The sequence below is a fragment of the Emydura macquarii genome, unplaced genomic scaffold (assembly GCF_026122565.2).
Source record: "Emydura macquarii macquarii isolate MOO-44397 ecotype Brisbane River unplaced genomic scaffold, CSIRO-AGI_Emac_v2 contig_2890, whole genome shotgun sequence".
NCBI classification, from domain to species: Eukaryota; Metazoa; Chordata; order Testudines; family Chelidae; genus Emydura; species Emydura macquarii.
The window spans coordinates 1,770,881-1,794,369 of NW_027133027.1; the positions used below are offsets into that span (position 1 = coordinate 1,770,881).

General features: G+C 41.0%; 1 protein-coding gene across 3 annotated transcripts; it reads right to left on the bottom strand.

The window, feature by feature from the left end:
• Positions 1-3,356: 3,356 nt before the first annotated feature.
• Positions 3,357-22,070, bottom strand: TFAP2A (transcription factor AP-2 alpha). Of its 3 annotated transcripts, none has more exons than XM_067568377.1 (7): positions 21,848-22,070; positions 16,897-17,331; positions 13,805-13,856; positions 11,134-11,365; positions 9,429-9,547; positions 7,149-7,290; positions 3,357-5,369 (listed from the first exon to the last, which is right to left on the bottom strand). In XM_067568377.1, exons 1-7 carry the CDS (start codon positions 21,896-21,898, stop codon positions 5,081-5,083), a joined length of 1,320 nt encoding a protein of 439 aa, XP_067424478.1. In that variant the 5' UTR covers positions 21,899-22,070; the 3' UTR covers positions 3,357-5,080. The 3 variants fall into 3 exon arrangements, with proteins under 3 accessions (XP_067424478.1, XP_067424477.1, XP_067424479.1); XM_067568376.1 differs by lacking the exon at positions 21,848-22,070 and adding an exon at positions 19,407-19,616; XM_067568378.1 differs by lacking the exon at positions 21,848-22,070 and adding an exon at positions 18,508-19,080.
• Between the last annotated feature and the right edge of the window lie 1,419 nt (positions 22,071-23,489).

Genomic DNA, 23,489 nt, shown 5'->3' on the forward strand with positions numbered 1-23,489 from the left:
AAAGTCTACTCCCATTGATCATGCTAATGTAATGCTATTGCTAAGTTATTTTTCTGAGTTTCAGGTTACTAAACCAAATATTGCCAATAGCCAATATATAACCTGTACATAATAAGTGATTTAAGAACCCCTCCCCACCCCAACTGCAGACAGAAAGAAGGAACACATTTTACTAATCTCTGATAATTTTCACAGTCATTCTTGCACCTGTAACTCAAATAATGAAGCCATTTGTTATTTATATTGCACTTTTCTTTCCATTCTAGATCTATAACAATCTGACCCTATTTTATAGCCCTGACACTGGCCAAGACTTGCATTGACTTCCAATAATTGAAGGATATAGGATAAAATCTTTAACTGGGATGAAGCAGATGCTGGCTTCATGCAGTCCTCTAACTTGATTATTCTTTGGACAAGTTAGGCAAGCATTAGTGATTGATAATGACGCTAATTATCCTCTTTCCTTTCCAAGACAGTAAACCCACTGCCAGCAGGATGCTGCAAACACCACATATAAAACACTGCATATATCAATATCTGTTTCAAGAAGATAATACAACTTCATTTTTGTATGTTCAACAATGTTTCCTTCAATGGAAAATTAATAATGTTGAAACATTAGGTTTAGGGGTTCCTTCTTCTTTAATACCAAGAAATAATGTCCTAAATGTGTCAGTTACAGTAAAGTTGCCATGATACGAGATACAAATTTTTATTTCACTAGTAACATTTTTTTCATCATTCATGTTTGTTTACCTATTTATTTAGTCATTTTGCCCTATCAGCTAGAAAGGACCTCCCATAATTCTTCACTTGTGCAACATTTGTCGCTGTAGTCCAATTTTTGAAAACAATGTGTGATGTACACATTACTCTGAATTTGGACTGAGTTAAGGCATTAAATTGTGTGTGCCTTAAAGAGGGAAAAAGAGATGCATATTATGGAATTTAGATTTTAGACAAAACATAAGTAAACAATCAATGACTTGATCTGATTAGGCAGTCGAATTTATCATGGGCAATAAAGAAATCTCCTTTAAACGTAAGAATTTTGATAAATGAATATTCCTAGCAAGTGAATAAAATGTATTCAATTAACTAAAAACCTCCTGCACTTCTGAACTGAAGTGGAATCGACTGTAATTGATTTATTTGAAACCAGAGGTTAAGGACTGAATTAGCTAAGTACAACTGGGTATTTCAAGCCACTGACTTCTCAAATGTCAAATCTCCTCTATTTTAAATATTATTTCAGCTGCGGGGCAGTGCTGTCCTGATGGCTGTTCCACCAGTTAAATCTCAAATTATATTAATATTCGATTTTTGGAGGTGGGGTAGATTATGATTTAAAGAGGAGGATGCTAACTATTCAGCTTGAAGGAGCATTATGTTACATTTTTTTTAATGGTATAAATTAGTATAGCGCAGAAGGAATGGTCTAGAACTCCTGAACACTCAACCATTCATCCTAATTTCAGCTAATCAGTCAAAAAGAAAAAAAATTGTTGTTAGTATATACGAGCATGACCTAGAATTTTACTGCTGAGCATTGATCATAACATAAAAAATAATCCAAAGAATGCTAAAGTAATTAACACGTTTTAGTAACTGCATGTTGGTCACAGTAGAAGAGGCCAGACTGAAGCTAGTATAATTTCCATTATCTCCTGTAAAATCCTTCTTTAGAAATAATAATAAAGAGTTCTAAGCAAGTTCATTTAATATCTGTTTTCTGATGGGGGTGGGGGATAGTGCAACATAAGGATACTGAAAATATTCAGCTTTAGACTAAAATAACTAATTATATTTTAAAAACATTATTTATTATGACCTTATAATGTTCTAGCATAAGATGACTTTATACATTGCCCAGTATAAAACGATTATACTGGGTACAGGTTTCAAAAAGTAACAAGCATCTGTAAATCCAGATATGAATGAATGGTATTTAATAAGATTGTTTTCGTTTTAAAATGAGTATTTATGTGTTGCTGTAGAAAGAGCAGCAATGTATTGCTGTTTATGGATGCTATTGTGCCTGAGGTTAGGATCCCACACACAATCTGAGATGCAGCCAAGAAAAACAGCCCTGATAGACAATGCTTCACTTCACCTGCTACAATACTGTGCATTTCATTTATGTCAAGAATATGTACAGTCAGGGTTCATTCACCTCATTATTTTGTTACATCTACTTTACAGTTAACCAGTCTCTCTTGGAAATAATAAATAACTGTTTTAAAAACAATTGCAGCTTTGCATTCAGAAGATCTACTTTCAATTTGTATTAAAAAATATCCACCATTTTTATAAACTGGCTGGCTTTCGAAAATAGAATTTAGACTCCACCAACTCTCTTCTGCTTGGCAAGATTGATTTTACACTGCCTTCCATAAGTAGATTACCAACACAAAATGAAACATCTTGGGCTTTATCTAATGCTTTGCTTCACCAGCCCCACCAAACGTCAAACTATGTGAGTAAATGTTAATTCTCTTTGCAGATTCATTGTAAACACCTCACTGTTAACCTCCTCAATTTCTAGCTGAGAAAAAAAAAAGACACCAAAACATCAACATCAGTTAGAGTGCAAAATCTCTTTAAAGGCACCTTCACATGTTAAGCTATATTAACAATCCTTCTTGTCACAATAAAATGCAAGAGATTTTGACTTCTCTGTTTGGGCCAGACAAAACAGGTTGAAAGTAAAAATTCGCTCAATGATTTATTAAAACAGATCTACAATTTGTGCACGCTTTAACATTTTATAAAAAAGTTTTTTAGCAAATTTTTCTTTTTCAAAAGAGCTGTGAGGGACGGGGGAGGGAGAAGGTGGCATTTTAAGGTTGGGATTTCAGCTCCCTCTAAACCTACACAGGCCACTTCAGCAGAAGTCAACTAGTGTGTTCCACTAAAACATAAAACATTGTGATGAATTTGAAATAATTTGTCCTCCACAAGACTTCACTACAGCCCAGAAATCTTTAGATGAGTTTACTTGCAAAAAACTATGAAGCATTTTTTTTATTCAAATCTATATGTTATCAGTAGAACTACATTTCAGAGCAACTAATTTTCAGTATTTACTTGGTACTCATTGACTGTTTTAGTTTTTAAAATGTTCTTCTTGAGACAAGTGATAACATATTTTCATCCTCACTCACCATTAATACTAAACTGTACAAAATTATATATATATATATATATATATATATATATATATATATATATATGTATAATTTTGTGCAGTGTATATATATTATTAAACACAAATAAAAACCTAGAGGGTCAACATAAATAAAATAAAACTTTATTTTTTTTTAAATAAAATTATGTTTTGGTTAAAGAAAAGATAGTGTGTCATTTCTTTACTAGTACAGACAATTTTTTATCCAAAAGAATACATTGTGTTTTATTGTGTCATTTGTCTGAATACAGACTCAGTGGAATATCTAAATGATACCCTGCTCTGAACTCCAAGTTGAAAGTAAGTTTTTATTATACTTGAGGGAAACAATGGGTTCAGCTGCTTATTGCAAAGAGCAATTGTCAAGGGAGAGTTAAACTCAATTACTGTAACCATACTGAATAAAAAATACTGCCAAGAACAAAAATACGCCTGGGTAAAGACAGCCACTGAATAAAAAAATCGACATAAAGCGTATCAAATATTTATTTATCTGGGCAACAAAGGACTATGATACATTGACAGGCATGGAAACTACTGCCAGCACAACTCAATACAATACAACTATAACTGCTTCCAATATGGCCAGTGGAAATACAGGATACCAGGTGGTCCCAAATGTTTGAAGTTCTTTGGGGGAAAAAAAAAGGCAAAGAAAAGAAAAACTAAACCTTGATCTAAAAGACAATATTAATTTATTGCTCTGATGATACTTTCAGGAGGACAGTGGGTGAAAATGAACTTTTTTTTTCCACAACACATAAGAGTTGTAAAACCACTAACGTTTAAAAATCTTGCCTGGCTCCAACATCATTTTATATTTTTTCTTTTTCAATGAGAAACTAAATGTAAGACTAATTATATATAAAAATTCAATTTGCTTTTGTTTGTTCAGCTGCTTCATTGTCGCCTTTAACATGCTACAACAGGGCTAAAAATGATGAATCCCAGAGTAAAACAAAAACAAACAAAAAAAACCCTCTGATTTCTAAATAAGTACCATGAACCACATGATGAACTAAGAAGGGAAGATTTAAAACCCACTAAACAAGAGGTAAACAAGATCACCAGATAAATAAAAAAGGCTTAAAACAGACTCACCATATTTACAATTCCCATTAAATTACACATAAATAAATATATACATACATAAACACTGATTCCCTTATATAATAACTGTGAATCGTGTTGCAATAGAAAGTTCAAGGTGGTCGCTTTACCTTGGACAGGAAAAAGTTCTACAACTGAAGACATGACATGGAACTGCGTGTGTTTTGTGTTCAAGTTTATTCACAATACTGATAAAATGTCACCAATCCTTTTTGCCTTTTGTTTTTGTTTAGGTTTGTTTTTGTTTTTTAATATGGCTACAATCTTAACTGAAGTTTATGCAAGGGGAGTTGGTGATTCAGTCCGATGAAGCTCATAGATTTTTTTTTTTAGTATTATTTATTTATTTTTGTTTTTATTTTTTTTTATATATTTTTAGAAAAAAAAAGTTCCTTTTCTTTTTTGTTTGTTTTGCTTTTTCCTCTTTTTCCTCTTTTTTTTTTTTTTTTTAATTAAAAGTTCACAAACTCAGACAGAACTTTTTTCTTTGCTGGCTCCATCACCCAGTTCTGTTCTCTTAGGCTCCAAACCAGGGTAAGGAGGTGTGGGAAAGTAATTGGGAGCAAATGGAAGTGCTGAAGGCTGGAGGGGAGGAAGGACAGTGTGGTCCTGCAGAGTCAGAGAACAGGATGGGCGGAAGGGCATTGATTCTGTTGCTGTAGCCTGGGGTGTTTGGAGAGGGAGGGAGGAAAGGAGGGAGCTGGGAGGGAAATGGATGGATGTATAAATGGATGGATGTATCTATGGATGGATGGATGGATGTGGGAAGGGGGGAAATCCTCACTTTCGGTGCTTCTCCTCTTTGTCGCCGCTTTTGGTGCTGTTGTCTGTGTGGTTGTTGGGGTTGTTGCTGAGGTACATTTTGTCCATGGCCTTGAGTGCCTCGGTGAGATAGTTCTGCAGGGCAGTAACGGCGGCACACACCGCAGGGCTGCCAAATCCATGAGAGATGAGGTTGAAGTGGGTCAGGCAGCTCTGGATGCCCGGCTCCAGGATAGGGTTGGGTCGAGAGTTCCCCAGGGGAGATCGGTCCTGAGCCAGCAGGTCGGTGAACTCTTTACAGATCTGTCTGCAGCACAAACGGAGCAGTGAGAGAGAGGGAGACGAACCATTGTTGTCAGCAGCAAAAGCAGCGCGTTCTCCCTGCTAGATTACACAAGCCTTCAGATCAAGGGGATTGCTCCCCCTGTACACACATAGCCCCTCACTGAGTTACACACATAAATTCGGTCTCTCTTCCTCGCTCTCTCACACACACACACGTATATGCACATCTCACTCACCCTGGCACACAAACAAACGTATCTCTCTTTCGCACACACCCCACCTCGCCTACTCACAGACACACACACACAAACAGTTCTCCACCTCACACACACACGCTTCTCTCCTTCACAACACACACACACTTTGTTCACACCGCCTCTCTCTCTACGCACATACACACACACATTTCTTTCACACTCACACACACATTTCTCTCACTCACTCACAAACACTCTCTCATGCATCCTTCTCCTCTCTCCTATAAAGACTCTCTCTCACACACACTCCAAAAGGCACCAAACATTTCAAACAAACACATCACAAATCACCCTCCCTCACACACATAAGCTAATACCACAGACATTTCAATCCTACACAGGTCATCCCAATATTTCTATGCTGCCTCCCCCCATGTTGTATTTTGGCACGTTGTCAATAAGCAGCTTAGACTATCTCTGCAATATGGAGCAGGATATATGGTGCGTAATATTGAGAGAGAGGTTCAGGTATTTATTTGCTTTGTGGATGATCCTGTTTTGGAGTAGGAAAGATTTATTCTCTTCTCCACAAAACTAGACAATGGTTGTGAAGCAGGAGGAGAGTCAGGGTTTACAGGGTAGAGGGCAGAGAGGGGAAGTTGAGGATTTAAATTAGGCTCTTCAAAAAATTAAACCAAAAAAATATGTATTTTTTAAATGGGACTTTCTCCACAAAAGCCAAGGTGGCATTGGCTGGGATCCAGAGACTTCCTTACATGGAGGTGGAAAAGGAAGGATACAGAGCTATAGGGACATTGTGCAGAAGTTATATTTTATTACACAGTCACTGCACAATTTATTGAGAAAATAATGCACCTTATAGCAGAGATTAGAGGCGTTTTGAAACAGTTTGTATTCTAAAACCTCTCTAAATGTCTTCCAGCCATAAACTGGCTCCCATCCTCTGCCTGTGCCCTCTGGCATTGTGCCCTTTAGTGACATCTCCATTGGTAATTAAGGGCTACTAAAAAAGCCTTTTAATTTCCAGCAAACATATCAAAACAATCATTTTCTTTTCACACACCACCTGGAAGCCTAGTCAGCCTCACCAATGATAAACTCCACTTGCATTTTAACTGCATACAGATTGTCATTTAAAATATATTTGTAATATCCCTATATTCACTAAGTAACAGAGCTGCTTAGGAAAAAAGAACCATTGCACGTTTTAATGAATTGAAATCAGTTTAATGTGCCAGTTTTATTTTACTGTCAATGGGAAACCTTCCCTTAGTGTCTAAATTGATAAAGGCCCAGCAAATGTTTTCCTTTAAGGAATTATTGTTTTTCTTTAAATAAACATCCATCCAAGATTTCACAACCTACTTTCAAGAAAATCTGCATAAACTCACTTTAGAAAATAAAGCTGGTTATATACTTTTCCCTATAATATATACTATGAATGCATATTCACAGTCTTACAATTTGCAAAATTATTAGCCATTGACTACATGGCAAAAAAACAAACAAACAAAAATAAAAGCCCCCAAACCCTGTTATTTTCTTTACAACTCAGTAACACAACAGAAAGGTAAATGTCTTACTTTGTAGCTAGAAGCATGTTTTTTCTTGTGACTTGCTCGTTTGGATCGGAATGTTGTCGGTTGAGAAATTCAGCTACTGCTTTGGCAGGAAATTCTGTCTCACAAACGTACCCAAAATCTCTAGCTAGATGCACTGCTTCTCCTGAAAGGGGGGGAGGGGGTGAGGAGAAACACACATCTAATCAATATACACCGCACATAGGGCAAAGTAAATTAGCAAAAGCTATAGAGTACTTAGACGTTCTCTTTAAATGTATTGCCTAGTGTGCAAATTATGGATATTCTCATTTTATGAATTTTCTTTGCTGTAATCTAGGTCAAAGTAAATATATGTGTCCAAGAAAAGAATTAGAAGTGAAATCATGTGTATGTATTTGTAAGTTTAAATCTCTAGCTAAGTAGATACAGACACACACACTAAATATATTCATTTTTAACTATTTTCTTTGAAAATATATATGTGCCTTGACATTATATTTATTCTTTTACAATATATCAATGATTAATATTGAACATAATTACTCCTAGAGCTCTTCTAAATAGAATGCATTAAACAGCTAAGTGTTTAAAATTTAACTTGATCACATATAATTATCTGTTCCCCCAAACGATTAACCATGAGAATTTTAGGGTCATTCCACTGAGTCTGCCTGTTTTGTTGATTTTCAAATCTTTGGTTTTAATTTCCTGAACCAGTTGTTTTTTACTGCAGGGCTTCCTGCCATTAGCTCCAGCTCCGGAAGAACGCATGCGCCAATTAGAGCTTCAAAGCCTCAGTCCAGTGAGCTTGTTTCCATAAAATGGAGCGGATCATAAACAATAACAGTACTCTAGAAACTGCCTCATCGCCACGGGACTCAAAGCCCAAACAATTTTTATACTATCATCCAAATAATTTAGCCACCATTACCAGTTTTTCTGAAAATCAACCCATAGTTTTTAATAATTCCTTAAAGCCCTTGTATGTGAAGACTAAATAGATTACTGTAAAATATTTTCCATATTCACTAACATCACAAATAACATGAGCATCCACCAAATCTAGACTTTCTACAAGTTCTCCAGTTTTTTTATTTTTCTTATACTAGAGCGCTGCTGCAATTGTAAAGACATTTTAGATCATAAAGAGTTACACAGCAGTAAAAATATAATGGACTTAATAATCAAAATGATGATAATGTTTTAAAAATCAAGTCTGACAATTTAAGATGTTTTTCACTCAATCTCCTATGATACAAAGCAAAAAAGAATAAAGCTATAAATTCCCTCCTACACAACTAAACTTAAGCTAACTTGAGCATCTTTAAAAGCACTTTACAGAATCAGCGTAAAGGAATATCAAAAACAAAACTGGAGAGGAGGAAAGATTTTAGACTGACCCAGGTTTATTTTTTTGTAAATAGCTGTGACAAAGTAAACGTTTTCAAACAAACAATTGCACCTTTCAGCTTTCCACATCAGAAATATTAAAGCATATGACGTCTGAAGGCGTAAAGAAGTTGCACCTTTTCATCTAAGAGTAAAGCAGTGAAGAATGATATAATAAAGCGAGCATATGTTCTGAAAATGAGAACCAAAAGAAAAAAGAAATGTGGGTGGGGGAAGAGTACAACTTTGAGGCTTTCAGGACACTGTTAAATCATGGCTTAGGTTAAGGATTCCCAAATTAATTCAGGAAGTAATGGTCACGCATTTCTCAAATGCAGATGTCAGAATAACTTAAATGATTTACTGTTATGTTGTTTATGGGGGAAAAGAGATTTAACTTTGAGTAGCTGCAGTTCTTGAAATTTAAATTTGCTTAGTCCTCAGTGGTAGAGGGAGGATGGAATGACAGGACTGGGGAAATGTAAGGCTGAATCCTGTAGCTTTCACTCACATAAGTAACACTTAAGGGCCTGACCCTGCAGTTCTTATTCACATGGGAAATTCCTATGGGCCCATTCCTGCTCCCATTGAAGTCAATTCACTATAGTAGGATTACTCACCTGAATAAGGATGCAAGATAGGGCCCTACATATATCAAGTGCACATATATTTATAGTGCACATACATATATTTGGAAGGCAATGCTAAGTATGCAGGAGAAATTTAAGTACATTTCAGGTTAACATAAAAGACACAGTTACAGAATTAACATTTTCCTCAGGCATAAAGATTAGACAAAATAACCTCCTTCAAACAAGGAGTATAGGCATGAAAAAATTGGGGATTTATCCTATTAGGCAAAAAATGCACTTACTCTCCAAATGAACCCTTTCCAATCTTTGAGTCACTTACCCTCCACTAGTGATGTGAGCAGGGTGACATTAGCAGCTTTACGTCTCCCGGCTGGCAGGTTTAATCCTATTTTGTCCAGTTTTTCTCTCAAAGATCTCCCTCCATTTTTAGACTTCGCCCTGTTTCACACATAAAAACCACTTAGAACATGACTAATCTGCACCAGGTCATATTTCAGGTCCTTTAATAACCTCCCAAAATGTATTAGAAAATAATGTTGATGATGAGGGGACATTTAGGAAAGTTTTATGCCAGGAAAAGCTAAGAATGAAAAACAGGCAATTAAAGCAAAGCTGAATACAAAATGAACGGAAAAGGATATATTTTGTTTGTCATTATTTTTTAATTTTGAGTAGCTTAATAGTTAAAATGTTTTCTAGCCTACCGAATCAATCCATAAACGAGCACAGGGGTACTATAATATCTGTTTTTTGGCCCTTCATGTATTGACCAAAGCCATAATCATTTCAGAACTCTTGACACATTGCTACTCCTAGTTGGAACTTTGTTAAAGTAGATTTATTTGCAATATCTAATGCATTATTTAGCAAACTAATCTGAAAGGTTAAAAACCTATGTTACCATTATAGAGCTTCACAGTATTCAGCAAAGTTCTAAATACCTATCTACTATTTTCAATAGAGACAGGTTAAGATAAATTGTTTAAATGAAACTTCATATTAATTAATTCTGGATTTTAGTCCCTATCCAAGTGATCTTTAATTGTGTGGATTAGATTATAACCCCTAGGTAAATAAGAAAGAAAGAAAGTGGTTGTATAATTTGAATATAAATCCCAAACTTTTAAAAAAAAAATCCTATGCCAAATTTTTCATAAGGGCAAAAAAAGACTGGGAGAGAGGACAGTATTTCCTACATCCTTTGTTTCTTACTGTGTATTACAACACCAAAAAAAGCTATTACAACCAGGACCCAACCATCACTTTCAAACAAAATATTCCTCTTTGCAGAATCCCAGCATAGCAAGTTGCAGTCTTATATAGAAATGCATTGATGGTGGTGACATCATTATGTGGTGTTGCATTTGTTTGCAAGAGGCCTTGTGTTTCATTAGTGCAGCTGTAGATTGCGCTATGTTGCTATGGTTGCAGTGACCTCAAGTGATGATGCTGATTAGAGTTGGCCTCTTCTTGTGGTGTTGCATTTGTTGCCAGTGGCCTTGTGCTGGGAGGCAATGACTTGGAGGCTGTGGCTTGTGTTGTGGTGTTGCACTGATTGCAGGAGTGGGAAGGGACTGCCAGCAATTTGTTACCTTGCAAAGCCTCTTGTGCTGTGTGTGTTAGTGTCTGTGTGTGTATGTGTAAGGCTGCGCTGGAGTCATGCTGGGATGTCGCAAGGGCTGTGTGTTAGTGTCTGTGTGTGTATGTGTAAGGCTGCGCTGGAGTCATGCTGGGATGTCGCAAGGGCCGTGTGTGTGTGTGTGTGTGTGTGTAAGGCACCTGGCTGCTCTGGAGTCATGTTGGGATGTCGGAAGGGCCCCTGTGCTGTGTGTTGCAAGGGCCCTGGCGCTGTTGCACGAGCCCCGCGACAGGGACACTCATTCGTCCGGAGCGCGCGCCTTCCAGCAAGCAGACAGGCCCGGTCTGGCGACGGGGGGGGTGGGGGGGGCGGAAACACGAGACTCCCCTCCCCTCCTCTCCTCTCCCCTCCCCTCTGCCCCGCCCCTCCGGCTCCCTGCCCTCACCTCCGGAGCACCCCGCCCAGCAGGGACGCGTTGAGGCACTCGGGCGGGGAGAGGCGTCTCTGCACTTCCGCCACCGTGACCTTGTACTTGGAGGTGGAGCTGAGCAGGGAGAGGCGGCCCGGCACGGAGCAGAAGACCTCGTTGGGGTTCACCACCCCGCCGAAGAGCGCGTCCTTGTTGATGGGGATGGCGGAGACGGCGTTGCTGTTAGACTTGGAGAGGGACACGGGGCCTGCAGCGGACAAGGGGGAGGGGGGGCGGCGTTAGGGCCCCCGCTGCGCGGCAAGGGCAAGGCCAGCCCCCAGCCGCGCGCCACGTGCCAGCGGGGGGGACCCGGGCGCGCAGCAGGCGCGCAGGGAGGGAGCCGGGCAGAGAAGTGCAGGGCGCGCAGGGGGGCGGCTGGAGGAAGGGGAGCGCGCTAGGTGCAGGGGGGGGAGGAAAAAAGAGGTGGGGGGAGGGAAAGGAGTGGCAGGGGGAGCGGAGATGGTGAAGGGGGAGATGGGGGCGGGGGGGGGTGTCGCAGTTTCGGACTCAAGCCGAGCCGAAGAGGCTCCCTCCGAGGGCAGCCCAGACGCAGCGCCCCGCCGCTGTCAGGGCGGGCTCAGCTGGAAGAGCGGGCAGCGGCTCTGGCCGGCGCGGTTCAGGAGCCAGAGCTGCTGCCGGGCTGCGGCCACAAAGAGCCCAGCGGCAGGACACTGAAGCAGCTGTGAAGCTGCCTCTCCTCCCCCCGGATCCGTGCAGCAGCGGCGGGGGCTTCGCCAAACCCCACCTCCAACCGTCTCCCCTTGCCCCTAAATGCAGCTGATGACGAAGAAACGTCCTCAAACCAAGATGCTCCCAGGGTGGGTATCTAGAAGTCCAAGGTTTCCCCACCCCCGCCCCATCAAAAAGACCTTTTATGACAATCTAGACCCAGCCTAATACCCGAGGTGCACATTTCCTTTTCTCCTGAAATAAACGAAGCCTTAAAAGCAAATCGGGGTAAGCCAGACACACAAGCAAGCGTCTGGTTTTAGTTTTTAAATAGGAAGGCCAGTCTAAAAGCGGTGTCACATCCAGGGGAATATTTTAACACTGGCAAGAGGGCAATTCACGGGAGATTTCAAAAAGCAGCCAGCTGCATATTAATATAGCACAAAATGCTGCGCTGATATATGTCTTTCCGTCTCACAGCTGGGCATAAGAGAGTGAGAACGGCGTGCTTAGTCTGTGCTACCGTGTTTTCAGTGTGTAGCAGGAAAAATGGATATATTTTGATGCGCCTTGCAGTGTTCACCAGTAAAAGAAACACTGAAGAGCAAATTACGCTACCTTTCCCATGAATAACCCCCCAAAAAAGTACATCTTCCCAGAAACTTTGGGCGTTTAAGTACATATCTACCAAAATTAAAATCGTCCATGTTTCCCCCACTCCCAGGCAATCAGGTTCAGGCCATTGTTGGAATAAATTCAGGGCCACCAAAAAGTGTACCGAGCCCTTGCATTACCCAGCATTACTAAACACCACTGAAATATGTCCAGATTATTTTGCAGAGAATGTAGGTTTCATTCAAGTTCCACACGGGTACATTACAAATGTTTACTCTCTCTTTTGTCATGTGTGCTGCTTTCTCCCTCCCTCCCCCACATCTTTAGTGGGGATAGTCCAACCTATGGGGGGGGGGGGGGGGCTCTAGGTTTTGGATAGATCACTTGTGACATATAATAGCTCTGGGGAGGCTAATAGAGACAATAGGAGTTAAACGAACTCTTGAGATTACTAATAAAAGAGCCAATTATCATGTCGACTTGGAAAGAGCATCTCTTAAGATTTATCCCTTGCACATCTAATTTGACGTGACAAAGGCTTCACAGACAGAAAAATTAAACTTTAAACTAGCTTACTGTATACTGATTACGATAGGAAAGGAGAACTGCGAATACCCAAATATTAAGTTGCCAACATAACAGAAGCATGCTCAGAGCAAATAATAGCTAAGCATTCAACCCAATGAGTTTTACTCCAACAGCTCACTAAACAGAATCTAAATGCAAACCAATCACTTTCCACCTTTCCATCAAGAACCAAAACTACCCTGAACCATATTTTCATAATCCTTAGGGTCATTTGAAGGAAGACGGGAAACCAGATTTGAACGAAAGTACAAAATATCTTTTACACGATCCGGAACCATTTTCACAACCTCTCCTAAAGACTCAAATCTAAACAACCTTCGCAGTGATCAGACAGACTAGAGAACCTAACACCTTTTCTACAAAACCAGTTACCATTTTTACTCATCATCTTAATTAACAAAAAAATATAGAAAACATTCCCTACCATTCCAGAACCTCCCTCCCCCCAAATTCTCAGCATCGATAAATAATGCCACTCAGCTGGATACATTGATCTAATTACAAAAGTGAAATGCATTATAATGAATTCAAACACTGGCTCTGATTTTCTAGATAATATCACATTTTCTTGTAAAAACTGCAAAGGCTGCTACTGAATAAGAAGGCCGGTTTCAACACTGATGATCTTTTTTTTTTTTTTTTTTTTTTTTTTTTTTCCATTCACAACCCTTTAGTAAATTATATTTGAAGGGGGGTGGGGAAGCTTAGCAAGTTCTCTCTTCAATAGTACCCAGCCTGTGAGGACATGCTTGGAATGCTAAAGGAAATGGCTTACCTTTCTTAATTACAGTTTGATCTGGGATGTTAATACCCGGGTCTTCTACATGCTGCAACAAAAGAAATACACAAGGATGTAAATGTATAATCATGACAAAAGGAAACGAATGTCAGGCACGTTGTGTGCGGGTGTGTTTATACGTTATTTTTTCCCTCTGCCCTACAATGTATATGTAAACATCTGGTTTTTTGGGATTTGGGGATTTCTAAATGAAGGAAATCTTAAGATTCCTCCCCCTCTTTTCTCTGCTTCGAAATAAAAACACTTGGAGTTTCCACAAGGTGCAGTTGTGATCCTGACATCCAAATCGCCATTTAGTTTTGCACCTCGACTCTTAAAAAAAAATCCCTATTATAACAAGAGTCAAGTACGCTGAGAGTTGCTCCTGTGCCTACTGCAGCGAGGGCACAGGAAAACACACTGAGAAATAAGAGGGGGAGCACTGAAAATCATTTGGAAACATTTTGAGGGCGGGGGTGTGAGAAAGAGGCAAAGCATTTGCACTGTGGCAAACAGGCGGGGAGGGGGGAGAATCACTGTGCTTGCCATGAAGATCAGAAAGTGCTATGAAAACAGAATAAAGAGCCGATAGCTTTACTATTGTCCACTAGCAGGTTTTGTTGTTTCTTTTACAGATGGATTTTATGTGCCGGAGTCAAAACGTGATTAGAAAGTAAAATGAAAATCATGTTTTCTAATTCAAAAACTGACAGGCAATATAATGTCTGGCTGTGTTTACAAATTAACACCAGTGCTGCTGAGATAGAAGATTTCGCAATCATTACAAAACACAGGCATTACCATTTAAAAAACTATTACTTCCTTCTCTAGTCTTTGTCCAACAATAATACTGATTCTAACATTTTCCATTCTGTCTTGGATTTATGCTCCTGTTAATTGTGCCTGATCTCAATGATTCCGGGTGGATGGTACTAAGTTGCTTTATTACAGGTTTTATTATACTCAATGCTCTCATTTGTAACTTGCCTAAAGTGCTTCTGGATTTAAGTATAATTAAATTGAGAAATGTTCAGAAATGACTACTGCTGCAGTTCTTGTGTTTTAACTATATGGGGAAATATGATCCCTTTATGCATGCACCCTAAACCCATAAAGTAAATGTAGTGTGGCATAATACTTTTATTTGTGTTATTTTTACACATATTCCATACAGCGAGGACTGTTAAATTTAAAATCCCACAGAGATATTTATGATTAAATAATTTGCACCCTCTACTTGATTTTCTTGAATATTTAGCAGTGATTTTTATTAAAGGTTAACTGTTGCAGCAACGGGAAAATTCAGAATGACCTTTTTCGTGACCCAAATTCCTTTAAAAGAACATTCTGTTTTGTTTTGCCTAACTGAGTAATATACTCACAGAAGATACATTCTCTCATTTTTATTTTATTTTATTTGCTCATGCATCTTGCTGTTTCAGTTTTACAGGAGGGAAAATGACTCGGCTACTTTAAGCTTTTACACCAGATGGCATTTGGTTTTCAGGAAGTATAGCAGCGATAAGAATTAATAGGTGCTTGAAAGATTAATAAAATGATAGGCATTGAAAATAACTGTAAAAAGGGATCCCTAACTGCAAAGTACAGTTGCAGAAAGGGAGGATTCAGAGGAATACTTTAGGTCATGCTTCTACCCAGTAACTATGCCCCAGCAGTCAACACATTAGTTTCTTCTAAATATTGCCTTCATGACATTTTATTTCAAGTTAAAAGAATCGATCTCTTTTCAACGGATCCAAATTGCTTACTAAATCCTCCACTTTGGGAAATGTATGCGTTTATTGCAAAACTGCTAAACATAAGCAGCAATTTTCTGTGGTTAATTTAGCCAGATGAGGGCTGTAATAAATTCACTATTTCCCCAAGTATAATTTACAAAAGGTTTCAAAATGACCAAAAAATAGGTAAGTCCATCTGAACATTATCCTTGCAACATGAAACTGTAATCATTAAACTGTCAACGGATATATTGTTGGAATATTTGATCCTGTAATTTGGGATGGCATTTTAGCAAAAATCACATCCAGATCACGCAATTCCCCTCCTCCTGCTCCTATAACTAAAGCGGCTTTAGCCTCTTAGCGGGAGCTCCGTGAACTTTAATACATTTATTGGCAAGTTCTAATTCTATTTTCAGGGAGAAAATCAGAAAGATGAACTTTGATCACAAACACATTCTTTCAATCAAATTGCACTAGAGTACTTCCAAATGAACAATAGCTATTCTTGCACTGGAAATAGCCAGTGTGCTAATGTCATGCTTAATTAGAAATCATTTTAAACTGTATTTATTGATAACAGAATTAGACCAAAAATAATGCATTATCCAATAAGACTCCAAACATTTAATTTAATATAGGGTGTAGGCGGTCTGGATAGAATTTGATAACCTATTGCTAATGATTTATGAGGTCATCCCTTAGTATTCCAGCTAAAAGAATAAGGCAGCATTTTAATATACCTCCTCTCTGATTTGTCACATAATTCCTTTAGAGTAGAGAATCTGGATGTATCCTCTTACAACTTTAGACGTCACAATACCAAATGCCAATTCTGTAATCGCTAAGAACCGATTTTTCTTCTTAGGCCACTTTCTCCCACTTTTTTATGTTTGGCTGGGAGGGCATTTAATGAGCTCTTGCATTTCAGCTAATGTTTTGTTGTTGATTCCCCCTCCCTCCCCCTCCCCAGGCCCTGGGCAATTCCAAATGCAAGGCCCAACGCTGGTATTATAAATTCTTCCTATGGTAACAGCTTATTGTCGTTGAAAATGAAAGATATTGTTAATGATGGCAGTAATTCGATTTATTTATATTTGAGTGGCCACATTTATGCAGAGGTGGCGTGGGCAGAGCGGCAGGAACCTATTGTTCTAGGTGGGGGCCTTGGCATTTTTGGTTTTGCTGTTGTTTAGGTTGAATTCTCTCGTGTGACAAAAGCCTTACACGCTATTATACATTGCCTTGGGTAGGTCATTATACTGTCTGACGAGATTAAAAAGACGTGCTCCCCATATCCTGAAATTGTATTTGGGGGTGTATAAGGTATACTGTATGCATCCTCCTTACCGGTACATCTTCTATAGCATGAGGTATTGAATGGATAGGAATGTCTCCTAGTCCTGAGCTGAGCCCATGGGGTCCATGCAGTAGATCCTCATGCCGCCGGTAATCCCTACGAGGGTCCAGACCGGATAGCTGGTGGGGTAACCCCCGGTGTGTGTGTAAGAGCCCAGCCTCCTGGCTTTGTCTCTGTCCTGGCCATCCTGGATGCTGAGGCTGAGGCTGGGCATGAAGGGGATTCAGGCTATAGGGGTCATTAACGTGTGAATAAGGATCTTGAGACTGGGGGTAAATGGGCTGGTAAGGAGGAGGGAAATATGGGGGCTGAAAGTCAGCGTTGGGGGTATGGGAGAGTGGAGGGGCGCTGGTGTAGGGAGATTGACCTACAGACCCCAACTGGGGTAACCGGGCTGTCCCATTGCTGGTGCCATCGTGACGATCCTGAGGGGGAATAAGAGAAGAGAAGAAAAGAAAAGATAAAATCAAACTGTTTACAGTAAAATTGGCTTGTAAATTTCACCCATCAAACGATCAGGCAAGATTTGCAATTCATTTGCTGCCTAGCTGAGAAAAGCAGATCTTGAGATTTTCCTGTCTGGGACTTTTCTCTTTACATTGTGGCAACAAAATTAGGATTTTTTTTTAAACAACCCACCCCACTGGACATGCAGTATGTATTTGCAATAGATACTGCCCAGAATTCGTATTCTTACATTGGAGCATGAAACATTTTTAAAAAAAATAAAAATAAAAATTGGGCATTGTTCTAAATATATATTTTAAAAAAAAAATCGACTTTACCACTACCATAATTTATTCTGCTGTCTTTAAACAGAACTAAAACAATATTATTGTTTAGATTATCTTTAATGTATCTAAGGAAAACACAGAAAATAAAAGAGCACTACTCTTTTATTACCATTAAATATAGAAGTGTGCCGAAAATGGTTGTAATAAGACAATCACTTAAATTATAAGTTTTGCAAATGTTTAAACACGATATTACGATATGCCTTTTCACCCCCATTCAATAGATGTGTGTTGCTTTCTAGAGAAGATTTATGCTACAGTATAAAATGTAAATGAAAAATATTTAATTCAGGTGGCAGGTAAATTGAAGGAATTAAAATACTGAATAAAAAATGAAAAGGCAGAACATCTTAAGGCACACAGCTGGATAAATATAAACAAAAGTAAAATGAATGCGCTTTATTTTGTCCGTTTATAATTGGAAGAGGGGTTACTACATAAAAGCCCACAGGTATGTCTAAGATAAATTAATAGCCCCCAAAGGGGGGGGGGGATAAGAAAGCTATCATTAAATTATATAGATTGTATAGCACATGAGGTTATTATCTCGAAAAAGGAGAATAGAAATACTGAATATATCCCACTACAAGTGGGAATGTGAAGAAATAAAGGCTGATACGGTATAAATAAGCCTTTTGTAGTTCACTTGAAGCAGCCAGTTAAAAAAAGCTAAAAGATTGATTGGGGGGGGGGGGGGGAAATGTCCTTGTAGGAAACCTGGGTGTAAAATCCAAAGTACCAACATCATCATCGACAATAACAACAAGGAAAAAAAGACCCCTAAGATATAATTCTGAAGCAACTCACCATAGCTGAAAAACTGTGTACTAACATCTGCGAAGAGTCTGGGATAACGAGTCAGGGTAGAAAAATCAGAGAAAAGTGCCCCAATGTGCACACGTACACACACACACACGCACCAAAAAAAAAAAAAAAAAAAAAGGAGAAGTGGTAGAAGCCCAGTTCTATACTATGACTACAAGACCACAACGCCAAGGCTTCTCATGCACCGAGGAAGCGCTACTATAATCCATCAGAACTTGAACAAATTCCTGATGCCCTTCATTTGATGTTGAAAATGCGATCTCTATCCTGGCGTGATATTAGAATTCAAAGTTTGTGCGTGTTTTTGTTTCTTAATCCTTTTTTTTTTTCCTCCTCCCTCTCTCTCTTTTCTCCTTCTTTGATTTAGCTGCTGCTCCACTTGAGCTCCTAATAGCACAGCTCTGCTGCCTTCCTTGAGACTCCTAATAGCAGATATTCATGACTATTAATATTACACGAATACTTAATAAGGGAAGAATGGCTGGAAATCGAGCGTGAAGCGAGGAAGCAACTCAAGGCAGAGTCTGTTCTAAATGACGTCCATTGAATGAAGAATCAGTGTATCTAATCAGGGATGGGGGAAGAGAGACAGAGTGAGAGAGAGAGACAAAAAGGGAGAGAGAGAGAGGGAGAGAGAGAGGGGACATGCTGCTGCGTCTGACGAATCACAGGAAAGGGGCAACATTTTAAAAGGTTGCAGGGCATGCAGAAGTGAAAGAGAAAGAGATCCGGGGAGAGGGTGGGAGTCGGAGACAGGGAGAGAGAGAGAGGGGGCGAGGAAAGAGGGGAGTGGGGAGGGGAAGAGAGGGAGGAGAGAAAGAGAGGGGGGAGGTCGGAGAGGGAAGGGAACCCCCAAGTCAGCATTAGAGAGTGGGGCGCACCTCGGGCTGCTGCTGCTGCGAATATCCTGCTGCCTCAAATGCCAGGGACAGCAGCTGCTGGGCTCCTGCTCCTCTCTTGGTGCCCGAGCCGCTGTCCGGCCCTTCGCTGCAGTCTCCTCCGCCGCCACCGCCTTTCAACCGGGTCTGATCCGCGGGGCCAAGCTGCTCTCCTGCCGCCGCCTGCTGCCCCTCGGCGAGCCGCACCTCCATGGTTCGACGGCTGCCACCCAGCCCGCCCCAGCCCGCCCCAGAGCCGCGGAGATGGCAGGACCCGAGCCCCGGGCTGCAGCGCCTCCTCCTCCGCGCACCCCTGTGTCTTTGATCCCCGCTCGCCGCTCGGTCCCCACTTGATCCCCGGCAAGGAATCAGGCCGGAGAGAGGCGCCCGGGCTCAGCCCCAGCCGCGCGTCCTTCCAAGCAGCCCCGGAAGCGAGCTCGGAAACTTCGCCTCTCCTCCCCCCGCTTCTTCTCCTCCGAGCCCCGCCGCTGTGGTGCCGGCTGGAGCCGGGACAGGGGAGCCGGGGAGCCCCCAAGTGCATCCGATGAGCTTCCCCTCCCCCTGGGAGGATCGGGGAAAGGGGTTGTTGCGGTCCCGGGGAAAGGGGAAGGAAAGGGAGGCGATTCCCGGCTCTGGCAAGCTGGGGCTCCCAGCTCCGGCACAACCCGTCCGACTGGCTGTGCAACTCCCAAACAACAACTCCCTAAAAGATGACATGCATGCTCCACTTTCCCAGCTCCGCCGCCGCCGCCGCCGCTGGCTGCCTGCGGGGTTATCATAACAACAGGCACTCTGCCTCCTTGCATGTCCCTACAAACCTGTGCACACCTAACCAAATAAAGCTTTAATCCCGCGCTGCACCGTACATCACAATGTCTCCGCGGCACGCTGCCCTTCCAAAAGTTGCTGCCTGTTCCTCTGCTATCGCCTCTTGTCACACACACGGCAGCTGTAACGTGTGTCCCCTACGTGTCGTGTTATTGTTATTTTGAAAAAAAGATCCTATTCGCTAGCCCACGATCGGAGCTAAGTACCAAAATCTGTTCAGAGCTAGTACCAAAATATTAATCACTGCCCCTGGAACGACACCTAAAACTCCTTTTTTTCCGAGCCAGAAAAAGATACCAGGCTGCACCGCTATTTCCTCTCGAAGAAAACACCGAAGCCAATACACCAGGGCTCGTAGATCCGCAACTGGATTTAGCACCTCGGTGCAAAGTCACAATAGCACAACGCAACAAAAGAGATTTACAACCAAATCTACATCCACGCGCGCACAGTTACACACCGATCCGGGGTGAAGAGGTATTGTTTTTTTCTCCCAAACCAGTCGAGAAATAATTTGGGGGAGGGAGGAAGGGGGGGAACCCTGACCATATAAACCTAGCTTCTGAAGCCCAGTGAAGACAAACCAGCACTGCTCCCAATCTACTCAATTTCTATCATTTGTAGACAGAAATTGCCCCCTCCCCCGCGAAAATATCAGCCCAATACTAAAACATATTTTAGTAATCTTCTTGTCTGGTGATTCACCGATTCCTTTCTATTTACAGCATTACAAAAAAAAGTCAGCGGATTCTGAGGGGGAATGAAAATCCCACAATATGTACCTTGAAAGACTAGATTAGGATTTCGACGTGTATATTCTGGCATAGAGTGCAACGAACAAGATTTTTTTTAAGTAGCAGCCCCCTTTATTACTGTGTATATGCATTGCATAAGCAACTTTTGCGAAAGGTTTAAAATAGCATTTGTTGGTTTCATTCTATCGATTTGTTCTGAATATTTTTGTCTATATCAATACACCTCTCTCTCTCTCCCCACAGACAATATGAGTCGTTCACGGTCAAAAAAGCCCCCAAAAATTTAAGCAGATTTTATTTTAAATTTTTTTTAAAGAATAGAATCAAAACCTAGACGATTAATTAGGAGGCAGGGTGTCTATCGTTCAAAGAGGATTGATTTTAGTTCATCCATTGACTCTAGATAATTGTACAACTCAGTTTTACTAACTAGTCCTAACAGGCAAAACATCATTTGAAACATCCGTCTTTAGCAAATATTTGGGATCCCTCTGGCATCTCTCGTATAAAACCAATTATTTCCTCTTTGTCTTTTCATTCATCCGTTCATCCCTCCATCCATGCTGATGGATGTATCAGGATAGCTCCTATACACATGATCTATCTATAGGTGCTATTATACTCTCCATCCTGATTTTTTTCCTCATATACTTCTGACAAAAGCGATTTTCCAACAGCCCCAAAGTTCCTGGTTAAAGGCTCGCTAGCCCAATGCCATTGTTTTCCAGCTGGAGGGCTGTAAAGAAGACTGGCGAAGAAGCAGAAGTTTCCTAAACGAAATTCACAGATCGATGGATGCTGCCAGGTCCCATTCACAGCTGCTGGGACAGCTGACTGCCCCCAGCCCAGGAAAGCGCTTACCTCACATTCCTCATATTTGATATTATCCGTCAGTTTCCAAAGCATTTTCATGGATTGGCGTGAGAGAGGATGTGTTTCTCCCTGTCTTTCACTAAAGTGGAGCCTCTCTGGTATGCAGAGTGCCGCTGGTGGAGTGCTTGGAGAGCTCCAGTGAGCGCTCTGAGATCTCCCTCTAATGGTAGAAACTTTTCCCTTTTCCAGCTCTTTACCAACAGCCTAATCGCCTCATTAGCATATCAACAATAGTCCAATTGCTCTCCAGCGCAACAACCTGCAGCGATGGACACAGGTAGAAAGGACCCACGAGCAAAAGGCTTTATCCAAACAACTGAGCTCTTTTGGAGGGGGAGGAAATCCTAACCTAGATTTTGGCAAGTTTATATTGCATTCCCGCTCCCCTTTCCCCCCCCCCCCCCCCCCCCCGCCCTGTTGTTGTTGCTGTTGCATGTTGGCTTCCGGTGTGGAAAAAAGTACAAGAGAGCGAAATCAAAGAAGTCACCACTGCTCGATTTTCAGACTGTTGGCGGTGGGGGTGGGGGCTATCGATTAGTCTGAGCAACCCCCTCCCACAGACAGACTTTACTGTTTTAAATAAACCAAAACCAAAGTAAGGACAAATAACGCCCGAATCTTGGTCTAACGAGGTTATTCCACTAATGTGGTGGCTTTTGTTTTCCTCCGTCTTTTTCTTCTTCTTTGTTTGTAAGGCTTTTTCTTCTGTAAACTGTTTTGTTCTGCTCGGGTTGTGTTTTCTGTTACATAACTACAGTTCTTTAAAAGAAAACCCAAAGATCTCATTCTACAAAATATGATGTGAACGCATCTGCAGCCAGAAACTCTTTTGCAAGCTGTTTGGCATAGGCATGATTCAAACTTTGCTGTTTCTTAGGTGGAGAGTTTCATTAGCTTAACAGTATCCAGCTAAATGATCAGAGAGAAAACTGCCTCTGCTCCATTCCCCCCCTCCCCACGATGCGACAAGATTTCCTCCCTTAATGAAACCACTGACGAGTTCTTTATTATTCCGTAATATTACGGATGCTGAGTCACTTTCTGGTGCTAGTCTCTGGTGAGAATGATGAGGCTCACCGGGCTGTGCTGCTCATGGGCCATGACTCTCCAGGTTTAGACAGGCACCTTCCATGTGTTCCTTTGATCTCTTCAGCAAAGCCGAAACGCCACGATTTGACCCACAGAGTTCATTCTAATTGGTTTCTTGGCCTGTATTTCGCATTGTCTTTCAAAACCCTGAAAGCCATTTTAACCCAATCGACTTCTAAACGTCCCTGGGACACTTTCAACACCGACCATTGACTTTATCTGGAAATCTAGTGGGGCAGTTTCACTGGCTCGGCCCCTCCACCAGGCGCACTGGTATGCGCTGGAAAACACTCTTAAGACGCTGGGGGTGGGTAGCCATTTCCCACATTTCGCTCTAGAATTGTCGCCGCCATGGCCCGGTTTTGAACCGGTTGGGGGTTATCTGAGGCGGGTGAAGAGCACGTTATTTCTATGGGGGAAGGAAGGGCCATTTAATGCCAAATTTCTAAACAGAGACGCTCCTCTATTTTGCTGCACTATGGCTGGCTCTACAGGTCTGTGCAACCTTCCACACAGCCAGCGCTCACCTTCAAGGAAGGAT